General features: G+C 38.3%; 1 protein-coding gene across 1 annotated transcript in view; it reads left to right on the forward strand.

Moving 5' to 3' along the window:
• The first annotated feature begins 16 nt into the window (after positions 1–16).
• L2hgdh (L-2-hydroxyglutarate dehydrogenase) overlaps positions 17–14,989 on the forward strand; it is a 44,638-nt gene continuing 29,665 nt past the window's right edge. The window contains exons 1-4 of the mRNA XM_074068012.1: positions 17–199; positions 5,511–5,626; positions 6,298–6,449; positions 11,884–12,015. Coding sequence (XP_073924113.1) covers positions 72–199; positions 5,511–5,626; positions 6,298–6,449; positions 11,884–12,015 — 528 coding nt within the window. The 5' untranslated portion in view covers positions 17–71. The remainder of the gene's footprint in view (positions 200–5,510; positions 5,627–6,297; positions 6,450–11,883; positions 12,016–14,989) is intronic.

Genomic DNA, 14,989 nt, shown 5'->3' on the forward strand with positions numbered 1-14,989 from the left:
CTCCTCTGTGGGGGCGGGGCTAGAGGGCTGCGGCTGCCTCGGGGTTGGAAGGAGGGGAAGGGAGGCAGGCGATGGTGGCGGTGTTGCGTTACCTCGGTGGTGCCTGCAGACGTGCCCTTGGGTGCTTCCCCGGGGCGTGCGGGCCAGCGTTGAGCAGGCCCTGGACGCTGGGCGGGGGTGGCCGCAGCGCCAGCACCAGGTGAGTGGCCCGTGGCCCGCCCCCGACGCCCGCGCTGCTTGGTCTGTCAGAGGAACCTAGTCCTGGACCTGCGCTCCCATCCCGGCCTTGGGAGAAGGTCGGGATTCGGTGGAGCCCCAGCCTCAGATCCCAGGAGCTCCCAGCCTGCAGGGTTCATTCCTAGTATTATGGCCGGACGAACGACAGAGTAGAGTAGCGGTCAGGAGGGAGTCTGGCTTTAAATACACCCCTCCACGCACCGTTCAAATATGGGCGGGTTGCTTAACCTTCCGAGAAAGGCTTAATAGGATCTTAAGACTCTCTGTCAGGTGGTCCTCCTGAAGGTAAGAGGACCTGGTATTCTGTAAGCACCCCTGCTGCTGCTTGCAATGTTCTGAACCTGTCTTAAGTCGGCCAGTTGCTTATCAAAACCTGCAAAATTGGATATCCTGTAATTTGGAGTCACAGTAGAAACCATTGCCTTTCTCTCCTCTCTTGTGGAATAAACGGTTTCTGCCAAAGCACTAATAACTTTGGGTTATTTTGAAGACTAGAAAGTGGGCAATATGAGTGTGATTTAGCGGAAGACCAAAGGTGTGGAATGACACCAGAGAGAGGGGCTATGTCCCAGCAGGGTTTTAATTTTAACTACCCATTGAATTTTCAAGAGCCATCAGAATCTATTTAAAAGGTGAGTTAGAAAAAGTTTTCTTTATACTTTTTATTTTGAAATAGTTGTAGATCTGAAGGAAGTTGCAAAAATTATACAGAGAGGTTTCACATAGCCTTCACCTCTTCTCTTTCCCCCAGTGATAGCGTCTTATAGAACTGTAACAATATTAAAGCCAGAAAGTTGATGGCACAATGCACAGACCTTGCTTAGATTTTATCAGTTTTTACATGTATTCGTTTGTGTGTGCATATATGTGTATGTGTGTGTAGTGCTATGCAATTTAATGTGTTAATTTATGTAACCACTCTCAATTAAGATACAGAAATGTTCCATTGCCAAAAGATGTCCCTTGTGTTACCTGTCCCTTAATATTCACAGCCTACCTCTCCACCCTTCCCAACCCTTGGCAACCACTAATCTGGTCTCTGTTAGTATCAGTTTATCATTTTGAGAATGTTGTATAAATGGAGTACAGTATGTAACCCTTATGAGGTTTTTTTTTTTTCCACACGGTATAGTGTCCTTGAAATCCACCCATAGTGTTGCCAGTATTAATAGTGGGGTTTTTTCATTGTTTTCATTTGTTTATTTTTTGCTTGCATCCATCTTTTTAAGCAAATTGTATTTTTGAATTAGCACACATTAACAGTATGAGGGGATTTCATTGTGATAATTCCATACATGCATACAGTGTATTTAAACAAGTTCACCCACTCCATTTCTATTCCCTCTCTTTTCCTCCCCCCGCCTCCTTTTCAAACATTGTATGGTAGGTTTCACTGTTTTTCACTGTTGAATAGCATTCACAGTTTGTTTAACCATTCACCAGTTAAAGGACATCTTGTCTCTTTCCAATTTTTAACTGTTGTGAATGGAACTGCTACGAATATTTGAGTACAGGTTTTTGTTTTTTTTTTTTAATGGAACTCAGTTTTAATTTCTGTGGAATAAATACCCAAGAGTGCAATTACTGAATGGCATGTTTATTTATTTATTTTTTTTTTTTTTGGTGGAACTGGGGTTTGAACTCAGGACTTTGTGCTTTGCAAAGCAGTCACTCTTCTGCTTGATCCACACCTCCCTCCAGTCCACATGTTTAGTCTTTTAAGAAACTGCCATACTCTTTTCCACAGTGGCTGTACTATTGTACATTCCTACCAGCAAGAAAGTAATCCAAACTTTTCCTCCTCACCAGCATGTGGTATTATCCCCTTTTTGGTTTTGTTTTAGCCATTCTGAATGAGGTGTGGTGATATCTCTTTGTGGTTTTAATTTGCATTTCCTAATGTAATTCTGTTTGTACAGTGCAGTGACTAATGGTGTTGATCATCTTTTCATGTGCTGATTTGCCATATCTATATCTTTCCTTTGATGGAATGTTTGTTCATATTTTTGCCCATCACTTAAATAGCTTATGTGTTTTGAGAGTTCTTTACATATTCTGAGTGTGAGCTCTCTGTCAGATATATAGTTGCAGGTATTTTTTCCTAGTCTGTCTTTTCATCCTCTTACTTTTGCAGAACTAAAGTTTTAAACTTTGATGAAGTGCAGCTTATCAAAACTTTTTCTTTCTAAATCATGCTTTTGGTGTTAATTCTAGATTCCAAAGATTTTGTTCTATTTTCATCTGAAAAATTTATAGTGAATGTTTGATTATATAAAATAAAAATAAAAAATTATTAATTGTTTAGTTAAAATAATGATAGAATATGTTTTAAAAGAGGATATTAGTAATAACATTTAAATATAAACAGATGAAAATAATGTGATGTTTAGGATTTACATCAAGTCTATTACATGAAGGGGTGAAATAGATGGGATATAGACCAGGAAGACTTTCCATGAGTCAATGATTATTGAAGCTGGGTGCTGTGTATGCAGGAGTTCATTATAGTATAAACTTTTCTATACAAGAAAGCTTTAAAAAGCTATCTGTTGTCAGGCACTGGTGGCTCACTCCTGTAATCCTAGCTACTCAGGAGGCAGAGATCAGTAGGATTGCAGTTTGAAGTCAGCCCTGGAGAACAGTTTGTGAGACCCTATCTCAAAAATACCCAGCACAAAAAAGGCCTGGTGGAGTGACTCAAGTGGTAGAGTGCCTGCCTAACAAGTGTGAGGCCCGAAGTTCAAATCCTAGTACCGCAAAAAAATCATGATATCTTTTAAACTGCCCTTTGGTTTTGGCTTGAGGTTGAGTTGTGGAGAAAGACACCATCGTCAGCCTTCATTATTATCTTGTTCTGCAAATGTACTGCAGTGTTCATCTGTGATATTTTGGGCTCTTTCCCCTTGCCGGATGCTTGGAGGTTTGTGCTTTAGCTCTTGAAGCGTATTTCAGTGATTCATGTATTGGACAGGGATTCTTCAGGTTTAAGAGGAGGAAGGAAGAGTGGCATGCTCAATATGATAGTTTTATGTTTGAAAGTAAATAGTTCATTGATGGTTGTAATAGCTGTAAAAACAAAAGCCAACTAGCTCTTGTTTTTGACAGGAAGGTTATATTTTAACAAGCCACTCTGAGTAGAGGTCTGCCTCGACAAAAGATTTCATGTTAATTTGATCAAAGGCAGCAAAGATGAGAAACACTGTAGAAATCAAGACCACGTCTGCAAAGGGGTTAGGGTTAGCTATGTTTTATAGAAGATGAGGCTTGAAGGCTAAGCAAAGCATCACAGCTGAACTTGAAAGGAAAAAAAAGCATGAAAGTTCTCTCTTTCTCTCTTACACATGTATGCACATGTACATACACACAGAAAAAAGTACATTCTACAAGAACAAGTCCACAAAAGGAAGGGGAGTGTGTGGTGCTGGGATCAAGCTTGGGGCCTTCCTCATGCTGGCAAGCACTGTCCCACTAAACTGCACCACAGTCCTGTTATTGTAGGCTTTTCGCAGTTCACTGGTCAATTTAGATATCACCTTGTTATAGAAAAAAGTACATAAACTATTATTGTCACACACATAATATTGTAAGTATTTGTAAATGTTTTATATACCTACCTTAGTGTAAGATGATGGAGGTTTTGGAAATATGAAGCCTGTTTTAGCAATAGTTATTCTGAAATTCTTTTTTGTTTGTTTTATTAGAATCTATTCATTATACAGGCAGGAATTTGTAGTGACAATTCCAGTTAGACCTATATTGTACATTGTTTACATTGCCCCTATCATCTGTTCCCCTCAACCCCCTCCCCACCCCACTTAAAGCAGTTGCAAGAGATTTCTTAGTTCTGTTTCATATAGGTATATGAAGTCCATCTGCCATATATCGTGACTTGGATCTCCTTCCTTCATCCTATTCTGAATTTCTTAAAAGTCAACTGTTTTAGATTTCATAAAAGATCTGGTTATTGTAAAAGTTGTATAAGGAACAATGGTTATAAATCAGTGTAAGTAGTGGAATGTGAGTGCTTTTTCTTTTATCTTGTAAAATTTATATTTTTAAAACCTCTTTAATGTACACTTTCATGTGCACTCTAATTGTACCAGTGGTTTTTCAGTTGACCCCTGCAAACACTTGCCAGAAATCACTATTAATGTATTTGACCCAGAATCCTCGTTTATTTGTGTGACTGTTTTTTATCCCCTCTCATTAAATGTGGGCATTGTTCGCCATCCCATACACTCCTTGGTAACCATTTAATCCAAACACCTAAAAGTGCCACAGGTGAGAACCACCTGGAGGTGCTCCTCGTCCAAGTTAAAAGGCTTATTCACTAAAGGAGGCAACTTTACCCCAAAATTAACTTAAAATGCAGGATCGAATTTATCAAGATCATGTTAGTCCTTAGCTGTTTCTGGTTCCAGATGTAGTAACAGACATGGTAACACTTGTGATCAAATTGGTATCCTTCTGCTGAAGATTTTGAAATTAAAATTTAGATCATTCTTCAGAAGAAGGACCCTGTCTGCACTTTACTGTGTCTATATAACATTTAGGTCATGTAGACTTGTTGACCCTGAGGTCAGGGCTAAAGGTAATCTCATCACACAGTTAAATAAATTATACATGTCATTTATAATTTTTAAATAGTTTTATAATCAATTTCATGTCTAAGACTGTCTTTCTGAGTGCACTATAGACCATTTATTTCCTAAGGTTTGATTTTCTCACTGCTATTTCCTTCTCAACAGAAAAAGTATAAATTCTAGCACAGTAAAGTGTTAAAGGCTTAATGTGTTAGCCTGTCCTCAAGAATACTACATTTGAAGGGCTGGCATAGTGGCTCAAATGGCAGAGTACCTGCCTAGCAAGCATGAGGCATGAAGCCCTGAGTTCAAACCCCAGTTACACACACACACACACACACACACACACACACACAAGAATACTAAGTTTGAATTTTAAAAGGATATCTGGTAGAGAAAATGTGATAGTTGGCACAAAGCAATCACTGATGTTACTGGCCCAGAAACAGAAGAGTTTGGGAAACCCAGCAGCCATATTATCTGTCAGTAGGCTGTCACTGCTTAATCCACTGGCCAACAATGCCTGTAACTTTGAAAGGTTTGTTTTCTGAGTGTGAAGCCAAATAGCCCAAAGCTCAAATTACAAATTAGTCATTTAATTGTCCAGTGATGATGAGAGTTGTGCAAGTGGAGTTTGGTGAAATCTACTATAAACCTTCATGTCTTTAAAGGTTGCTTTATCTCTTAAAGGTCATTTGATGTAGCCATCGTTGGTGGCGGAATTGTGGGACTTGCCTCTGCCAGAGCACTCATCCGGCGGCATCCTGCACTTTCAGTTGTTGTTCTGGAAAAGGAAAAAGATTTAGGTATGTATATCTATTACCAGTATTGCTCTTTGGGCTTGCTTGGATACCTGCTCATTTTGTCAGCTCTGAATCAATCATCCTGAATCCTATTATTTTGGGTTCTCCTGAAAGTCAATTCTGGGACAAGGACTTATATATGTATGTGATTCATTTGAGAGGGCAGAAAGGAGTGAGGGGAGGGAGAGAGAGTAAGACAGAGGAGGAAAAGCCACATGAGGCTCCATTGTCCAGAAAGCTGCTGGGCACTTGATTCTACTGGCTGCTCTGAGGAACACTGTAATGTTTCCAGGATTGTGCTTATTCATCCATCAGCTCTGGTCGCTCTTGACTGAGGATTGCCCTTAGTGTTGTTAATAGCCCCCAGTTTTTCCTAAGAAATAAAAAAGGACCTCGGCATAGGGCAGGGAGCCCCACTGAGCTCTTGGAGTGGTTTTTGGTAGTGAGAGGTGAGTTTGTACACCAAAGTTTTAGTTGAAATTGGAGATGGGCAGGAGTGATGTAGCATGGATACCAGGGACAGCCGCTAGAGGAAGTTATCCTGAATCTGAACAAATTCAGGCAGGATTGCTAATGATGTGGTCTCTAATAGCTCCAGCTATAATTGTTCTCCCACCTCTTAGGTTTTGTACGAGTCACATACTTTCTCTTACCCCATTCTGCTTGTTTTGTAGCTGTTCACCAGACTGGACATAACAGTGGTGTCATACATAGTGGAATTTATTATAAACCAGAATCTCTGAAAGCTAAATTATGTGTACAAGGTGCAGCCCTCATCTATGAGTACTGTAACCAAAAGGGAATTCCCTACAAGCAGTGTGGCAAGGTATGGCATTTTACTAGGACTTTGACTTATTCATAGCTACCATTTTCTTAACAATGTTTAATATTGAATTTTTAAAAATACCTGACATTTTCTGCTTTTGTATTTGTGATAATTTGTGAACTCTAATATTAGAGAATAACAAAAAATGATGGTATGACTCCATATAATTTTAAAAATAACTGCTCTATATGCTTTTAAGTGTATAATTTGGTTATATTTACAGAGTTGCATAACCATCACCCCTAACTAATTTTAGAATATTTTCATCACCCTAAAAAGAGACCCCATATCAAGTAGCTCCCTGATTCCCACTTCTCTTGAACCCCTAGAAATCATTGATATCCTTTCTGTTTCTATAAAATTGCCTCTTTTGTACAGTTCATATAAATAGAATGATATCAGAGCATCTTTCCATGTGGTCTTTCGTGACTTTTTTTTAACTTAGCATGTTTTCATAGCCTATCCATATTGTAGCATGAATCAGTACCTCATTCTCTTTTGTGGCTGAATAGTACTCCATATATGAATATACCACATTTTGTTTTTCTATTCATCAGTTGATAGGCATTTATATAATGTCTCAAGGTTCATCTATACTGTCACACATGACCATATTTCCTCCTTTCTTAAGGCGGAATACTATTTATTTGTGGTATGTATAACACATTTTTCTTTATTCATCCATTGATAACACTTATTGTGAATAATGCTGCAAGAACATAGGAGTGTTGCTCTCTGTCTGAAATATCTGTCTGATTTCATGTTCTTTGGATACATAACTGGTAGGAGGGTTGCTGGATTTTTTTTTTTAGCATCTTTTTCATGTCCTTCTTGGCCATTCATGTATAGCTTCTTTAAAGAAATGTATATTCATGCTTTTATTCATTTTAAACTTAGGTTATTTGTTGTTTTATTGTTGCATTGTATGTGTTCTTTGTATGCTTTGAATACAGTATCAGTAGTTTCCTCCTATCTACAAGAGAGACATTCCACTACCCCATGAATGCCAGAAACTTCAGGAAGCACTGAACCCTATGTATACTATATTTTTATGATGAAGTTTAATGTAAACCTTATGCACAGTAAGAGATTAACAACAATAACTATCAGATAAAAGAATTATTATAGTATATACTGTAATAAAATTATGTGAACATGGTCAGTCTTTCTCACTCACTCAAAATATCTTATATGCTGTATTCATATGTCGTGAGATGGTATTTTCCAGCCTCACAACTCATGTGCTTTGAGGCCATCATTAAGTAAAATAAGGGTTGCTCGGGTACAAGCACTGTGATACAGGCATAGTCAGTCAAGCATCTGAGATAGCTACAAAGTGACCAGGAGGTGGGTAGAGTACCAACATGGATGTGCTGAACAGAACAGTGGCTCATATCCCAGGCGAGTGGAGTCTAAGGGTGTAAGATTTCAGCATGCTATTAAGAGTGGCAGGAGTTTAAAACTTACTGTTTATTTCGAGAATTTTTTTTTTACTACTTTTGTACTATGTTTGGACAGGTAACTGAAACCTCAGAAGATGAAATGGTGAATAAAAGGTGATCCCTGTATTTTCTTCTAAGTTTTGTAGCCTTAGGTTTTACATTTAAATCTATGATTATTTTGAAATTAATTTTCTTATGTGAGGGAGGGGTCCACCTTCATCCTTTTGTGGATACCTAGTTGTCACAGCATTATTTGTTGAAAAGAGTATCCTTTGTACATAAATTGTTTTGCCACACATATCAAAAATCAGTTGAGGCTGGGTGTGGTGACTGAAGCCTGTAATCCTAGCTACTTAAGAAGTAGAGATCTGGAGGATCTCAGTTTGAAGACAGCCTGGGCAAAAAGTTCACAAGACCCCGTCTCAACCAATGGGTGGGTACGATGGTGTGTGCCTGTCATACTGAGCTACACTGGGAAGCACAAATAGGAGGATCATGGTCCAGGCTAACCCAGGTATAATGTGAGACCATCTTATCTCAAAATTCACTAAAGCAAATTCACTAAAGTCGTTACTGGGGTGTGAATCAGAGTGCCTGTCTAGCAAGCATGTGGTCCTGAGTTCAACCCCCAGTATTACCAAAAAGAAAAAAGATCAGTTGAGCATATTTTTGGATTCTCAACTCTGTTCCATTGATGTATATGTCTGTCCTTGTACCGGCACAGGAAGTATAAGACCTCTAACTTTGTTCTTCTTTTTCAAGATTGTTTTGTCTATTCTGGGATCCTAGCATTTCTAAGTGAATTTGGGGGCAACTTGTCAATTTCTCCAAAAAGGTGGTTGAGGTTATGATATGGATTGTGTTCATCTGTAGATCAATTTGGGGAATATTGCCATTTTAACAGTATTAAATCTTGCACTCGATGATTGTGGTATTTCTTTCATTCATTTAGATTTTTAATTTCTTCCAGCAATGTTTTAGTTTTCATCGTGTAAGTTTTGCCTTCTTTCATTAAATTTAGTCCTCATTATTTTATTTTATTGATGCTTTTGTAAAGGGAATTATTTGCTTGATTTCATTTTTAATTATTCATTGCTAATGTATAGACTATGATTTTATTTATTCTTTGGTGGTACTGGGGTTTGAATTCAGGGCCTCACACTTCCTAGGTGGGTGCTCTACCACTTGAGCCACTCTGCCAGCCCCGATTTTTCAAATACTAACTTTTTTTATTGTGCAGTCTTGCCAGACTCATTTTTTACTTCTAATTGTGTCTGTGTCTGTGTGTGAGGGGGTGTTTCTTAGACTTGTAGGATCTTGTCAAGTAGATTCATTTTACTTATTATTCAATTTTGCAGATGCCTTTTATTTATTTTGCTTGCCTAATTTCCATGGGTAGAACTGCCTGTGTATACAACATGTGGCTATTCTTGTGTTCTTAGGGAGAAAGCATTTAATCTTCACTCTTTAGTATGATGTTAACTGTGGGGGGGGGTTGGTAGATTCTCTTTACTAGTTTAAGGAAGTTCCTTTCTATTTGTTTGTGTTTAGTAGGTTTTTGTTTGTTTGTTTTGGGCTGTTTGTTTGACTTGGTTTACTCATGAACAGCGTTGGGTTTTCTTAAATGTCTTTTCTGCTTCTATTGAGGTATTCATATGATTTTTGTCCTTTATTATAATGCATTATATTAATTGACTTTTGGAGGTTAAATTGATCTTGCCTTCCTGTGACAATCCTTTCTTCTTCTTCTTCTTCTTCTTCTTTTTTTTTTTTTTTTGCTGTACTGGGGCTTGAACTCAGGGCCTTTACCTTGAGCCACTCCACCAGCCCTGTTTTTATGAAGGGTTTTTTTGAGATAGGGTCTTACAGAACTACTTGCCCGGGCTGCTTTGAACTGTGATCCTTTGGATCTCTGCCTCCTGAGTTGCTAGGGTTACAGGCATGAGCCACCAGTGCCCTGCGATAGTCTTTTCTATATGTTGCTGTGTTATTGTTTTGCTTGGATTTTTGCATTGATATTTATAAAGGAAGGTTAAGTATATAGCTCAGTTGTAGAGCACTAAAACAAAACAAAATAAGAGCCAACTCTGTGCCTGTGTGTGCGCGCGTGCGTGTGTGTTTGTGTGGAATATTAGTCTGCAATTTCTTATGCTTGGCTTTGGTATTAAGCTAATTGGCCTCATAAAATTAGTTAAGAAGGTGTTCTGTTTGGTAGAATTTATGAAGAATTAAATTAGTTTTGAAAATTTGATAGCAATTCATGAGTTAAGCCTTTGATGCCTCTACTTTTCTTTGTAGGAAATTTTCAATCTCTTTACTTGTTAAAGGTCTGTTTAGATTTTCCTTTCTTTTTGAGTCAGTTTCAGAAGTTTATATCTTTATCTGATATCTGTATCTAATTTGTTGGCATACAGTTGTTCCTATCACTCCTTTACAACTCTTTTAATTTTTGTCTTTTTTTTTTCATATGCTGGGGATAGAACCCCTGGGCTTCTAGCACTCTACCACTAAGCTACATCCCAGCCCAGTCTTTTTGTTTTTGCAAGGTTTTTTTCTTCTTATGAATTTTAAGATTAAAAGCTCATTGTCATCATTAAAGATGTATTATATTTTTGTAGTAATGTGGGAAGATGGTCCTAGCAAAATATTAAGTGAAAAAAAAAGCCACATAGTACAATTACATGGTGTCCTTTGACTCCTCTCCTATTTTTAAAGTTAATTATTTGTTGGTTGAAATAGCCTTTACACCTTGACTAAACGTATTGCCTCATGAAATTCTGTTGACTCCTTAGTATAAAAGAGTAAATTGTGAATTCTAATGTATCTATGAATGTGCATTTGTGCTTTGCTTTGCTGGTAACTAAAATAAGAAGAAACTCAAGTTTTTTTTTTTTTTTTTTTTGTGAGACTGGAGTTGAACTCAGAGGTTTGTACTTGCAAAGCAGGTGTTCTACTGTTTGAGCCATACCTCTAGTCCATTTTGCTGATTTTGAAGATGGGAGTTTCAAGAACTGCTTGCTTGGGCTGGCCTCAAACCATGATCCTCCTGAGCTCAGCCTCTCAAGTAGCTAGGATTATAAGTGTGAGCCACTGGCAACTGGCCAGAAACTCAACTTCTTATACTTTTCCCAGAAATCTATATAAGAAGAATTTTAAGTAAAGTTGATGATTTACTACTTTTTCTCTGCAACATAACACACCAGTGAATTCTTTGTTATTTTTCCCAGGAAGTAAAAAGGTAGTTTTCTGTCAGTGTTATCTTCATACAGGGAATGTTGACTTTTTTTTTTTTTTTCCAGCTTTAGGGGTTGAACTCAGAGCCTTGTGCTTGCTAGGCAGGCACTCTATCAGTTGAGCCACTCCACCAGCCTTTTTTGCATTGCTGTTTTTTTTTGTGATAGGGTCTTACTTTATGCCTGGGCTGGCCTCAGCCACAATCCTCCTATTTGTGCTTCCCGGCATAGCTAGGATGACAAGCGCACACTCTTATGCCCAGACATTGGTTGAGATGGAGTCTCGTGAACTTTTTGCCCAGGTTGTCCTTGAACTGCTGTTCTCCCAATTCTGCCGTCTGACTGGCTGTCTTTTTGATGTACTGGCATTTCACATTTCCTTATAGAGAAAAGAAGGCCATTTATTTTGAAAAATTTAAAGGATAAGCAACTTGTGCTTCTCTTGCCTCTGGGATTCAGGGAGTGGTAATGATGAGTTGCTTATGACCAAGATTCATGTAGGGAGTATGATAAGAAGTAAAAATTGGGCTATATCTCACCTTTGGGGAAAATTAATTTTAATGTCATTTTCTTAAGACAACTTTTCTTGGTAATGGAAGAAAATAAATTCATGAAGAAAGGTTGAAGTGAATACATGAAGAAAAATAAATTTACATCAATTAAGTTGTGTAATAATTTTTTATTTTCCATTGAATTAAGTCTTTCACAGCTGATGATGTGTTTAACTCTATCCATGTTCTTTATCATTTTATTTTGAAGCTAATCGTAGCTGTTGAACAAGAAGAAATCCCCAGACTTAAGGCCCTATATGAGAGAGGCCTACAAAATGGTGTTCAAGGCTTGAGGCTGATCCAGCAGGAGGATATAAGAAAGAAGGAGCCATATTGCAGGGTGAGTGATTTGCCACTTGTGCACATGGTCAAAAGGATATTTTCATTTAGGGCTCAGTCCTGCCACATGAAGGCTGAGGGTGAATTTATAGGAGACAGGAATCATAAAATCAGTTAGGTGATCCTGTCACAATAGCAGGGAAGGGCATTGCCACGAACTCTGGACAACTGATTTCTTCTTTCCCTGTGATAAAATAATAGGTCTGACCAACCTATACAAAGGCAACAGAGTCTGGGTCTACATGGCATGTTTGATAAATGCTGAACAGTGAGGTATGGTTAGAGTGTAGGGTGTGTGGAGAGAGATAAGAGATAAGGCTGGGAAGGTAGGATTAGGCCCAAATGAAAGAGCTGGCATTCATACTAATAATTTTGAAGTTATTCCAGTTGGCATGGAGAATAACTGAGTATTTTTGAGCAGAGTAGTGACAGTGCTCTCTACTTTAGAAAGATATACTTGGTGTCAATGTGAAGGGCGAGTTGTAGAGTATCTCGCTTGAAATACACTATGGGGGAAAACAATCTTTAGTCTTGAAAGAAATGTGAATAATAATATAATCGTCACTCTACCTTTCCAGTATAACCTTGCCAGTATAACTTTTCCAGTTACACTTTTTAGTTCAAGCCTCAGTTTCACTGGCTGTTCCAATAAATGGCTGTATCTCCTGTTACTCTCTCCCATCATTTTATTAATACCATACCAGAGTTGGACTCTAGGCACCTGTCTTAGAGAGTGTGACCTTAAGATCACTGTCAGGTAGTGCTACTGCCAAAACAAACAAATAAACAAAACCCTAGTAGTTACGGGAGGTAGCCTGAAGGATATGTGGAGCACTTAGTATTCCTGTACAACTATCAGAGTGGCACTGCAGTCCCTTCCCCCTGCTACTACTTAACCCCAGTTACTTCCTTTGAATTGTGCTTTGGTTTTTATGGCATCAGCTTATGGAGAAGGTCATTGTGTCATTCACTGTGGCCTTTATTATAAGGATGTGGTTGAGGACATACGTCGTTCCCTCTGTTACACAACATCTTTTTGTGAGAACCCTCAGAAGATACTTCTGTCAGATCTTAGTTATGGGAATAGTTTTGTTGTTTCTGAGTTCAGTTGGTTTGTTTTTATTTTATGGGCACTGAATAATTTAACTGATTGCATTGTTCTGTTGCATTTGAGACACACTTGTGCCCCATCTTGCCAAGTATGTAGGGCCTTAAGAATACATTTTTATTTTTATATACTAACTCTCCTCTTCATTTTTCTTCCCTGATTTTCTGTCTGCTCTAATGTTTTGGAATCTTAGCATACAACAAATCATAAGTGTTCAGCATATTGAATTTTTACAAAGTGTGACCTGCATCCAGATAAAAACAAAACAGAAAAAAACAGGACATTTCCAGTCTCCCAGTATTCCCCTCATGCCCTCTACTAGTACATTTCTCTTAGTGGTAACTATCCAACTTCTTGCATTGTAGGTTATTGAATTTTATGTATATAGAATCATATGGTATGATTTGTGTTGGGGCTTCTTGTATTCATTATTGTCTGTGAAGTTTATTCATATTGTCGCATGTAGTTGTAGCTTGGTTGTTACCATTGCTGCATGTTCTTTGCTGTGCATTGTGTGAACACAGCATGGTTTGTTCTACTGTTAATGGAAATTTGTGTATCTTATAATTTTTTTTATTTTTTATTTTTTTATTATTTCTTTGTGCATACAATGCTTGGGTCATTTTCCCCCCCCGCCCCCACTCCCTCCCTTACCACCCACCTTGCCCCCTCCCCCACACCCCCTCGATACCCGGCAGAAACTATTTTGCCCTTATCTCTAATTTTGTTGAAGAGAGAGTATAAGCAATAATAGGAAGGAACAAGGGTTTTTGCTAGTTGAGATAAGGATAGCTATACAGGGAGTTCACTCACATTAATTTCCTGTGCATGTGTGTTACTTTCTAGGTTAATTCTTTTTGATTTAACCTTTTCTCTAGTTCCTGGTCCTCTTCTCCTATTGGCCTCAGTTGCTTTTAAGGTATCTGCTTTAGTTTCTCTGCATTGAGAGCAACAAATGCTAGCTAATTTTTTAGGTGTCTTACCTATCCTCATATCTCCCTTGTGTGCTCTCACTTTATCATGTGATCAAAGTCCAATCCCCTTGTTGTGTTTGCCCTTGATCTAATGTCTGCATATGAGGGAGAACATATGATTTTTGGTCCTTTGGGCCAGGCTGATCTCACTCAGAATGATGTTCTCCAATTCCATCCATTTACCAGCGAATGATAACATTTTGTTCTTCTTCATGGCTGCATAAAATTCCATTGTGTATAGATACCACATTTTCTTGATCCATTCGTCAGTAGTGGGACATCTTGGCTGTTTCCATAACTTGAGTGTAGCTTATAATTTTGAGCTATTCCATGATTTCTTTTTTTCATGGCACTGGGATTTGAATTTAGGGCCTCACACTTGCTAGGCAGGTGCTGTACTGCTTGAAGCACTCCGCCAACCCTTGGAGCTGTTCCAAATAGTGCTGCTATGAACAGTCTAGTGTGAATATTTTGGTGAATACATGTTCATATTCTGAGGAGAGAAATTGTTAGGTTGCAGTTTATGCATATGTTTGGCTTTGGCAGGTACTGCCAAGACAGTTGCCCCAATTTATATTCTCATCAGTAGTGTTGATGAGTTCCAGTTGCTCCATATCTTTACTAACACTGGTATTTATTGTGTTCATTTTAGCCATTCTAGTGGGCATGTGGTACAGGCTGTGTCCCTTATTCAAAATGTTTAGAACCAAAAGCTTTTCAGGTTTCAGAGTTTTTCACATTTTAGAATATTTGCACAGACTTTACCAGTTGAGCATCCCTAATTCAAAAAATACGAAATCTGAAATGCCCCAAAATCTCTGAAGCTTTTTGAGTATCATGTCAGCACTCAAAAAGTTTCAGATTTTGAAGCATTTCAGATTTTGGACTGTGGA

The sequence above is a fragment of the Castor canadensis genome, chromosome 3, assembly GCF_047511655.1.
Source record: "Castor canadensis chromosome 3, mCasCan1.hap1v2, whole genome shotgun sequence".
Lineage (NCBI taxonomy): Eukaryota > Metazoa > Chordata > Mammalia > Rodentia > Castoridae > Castor > Castor canadensis.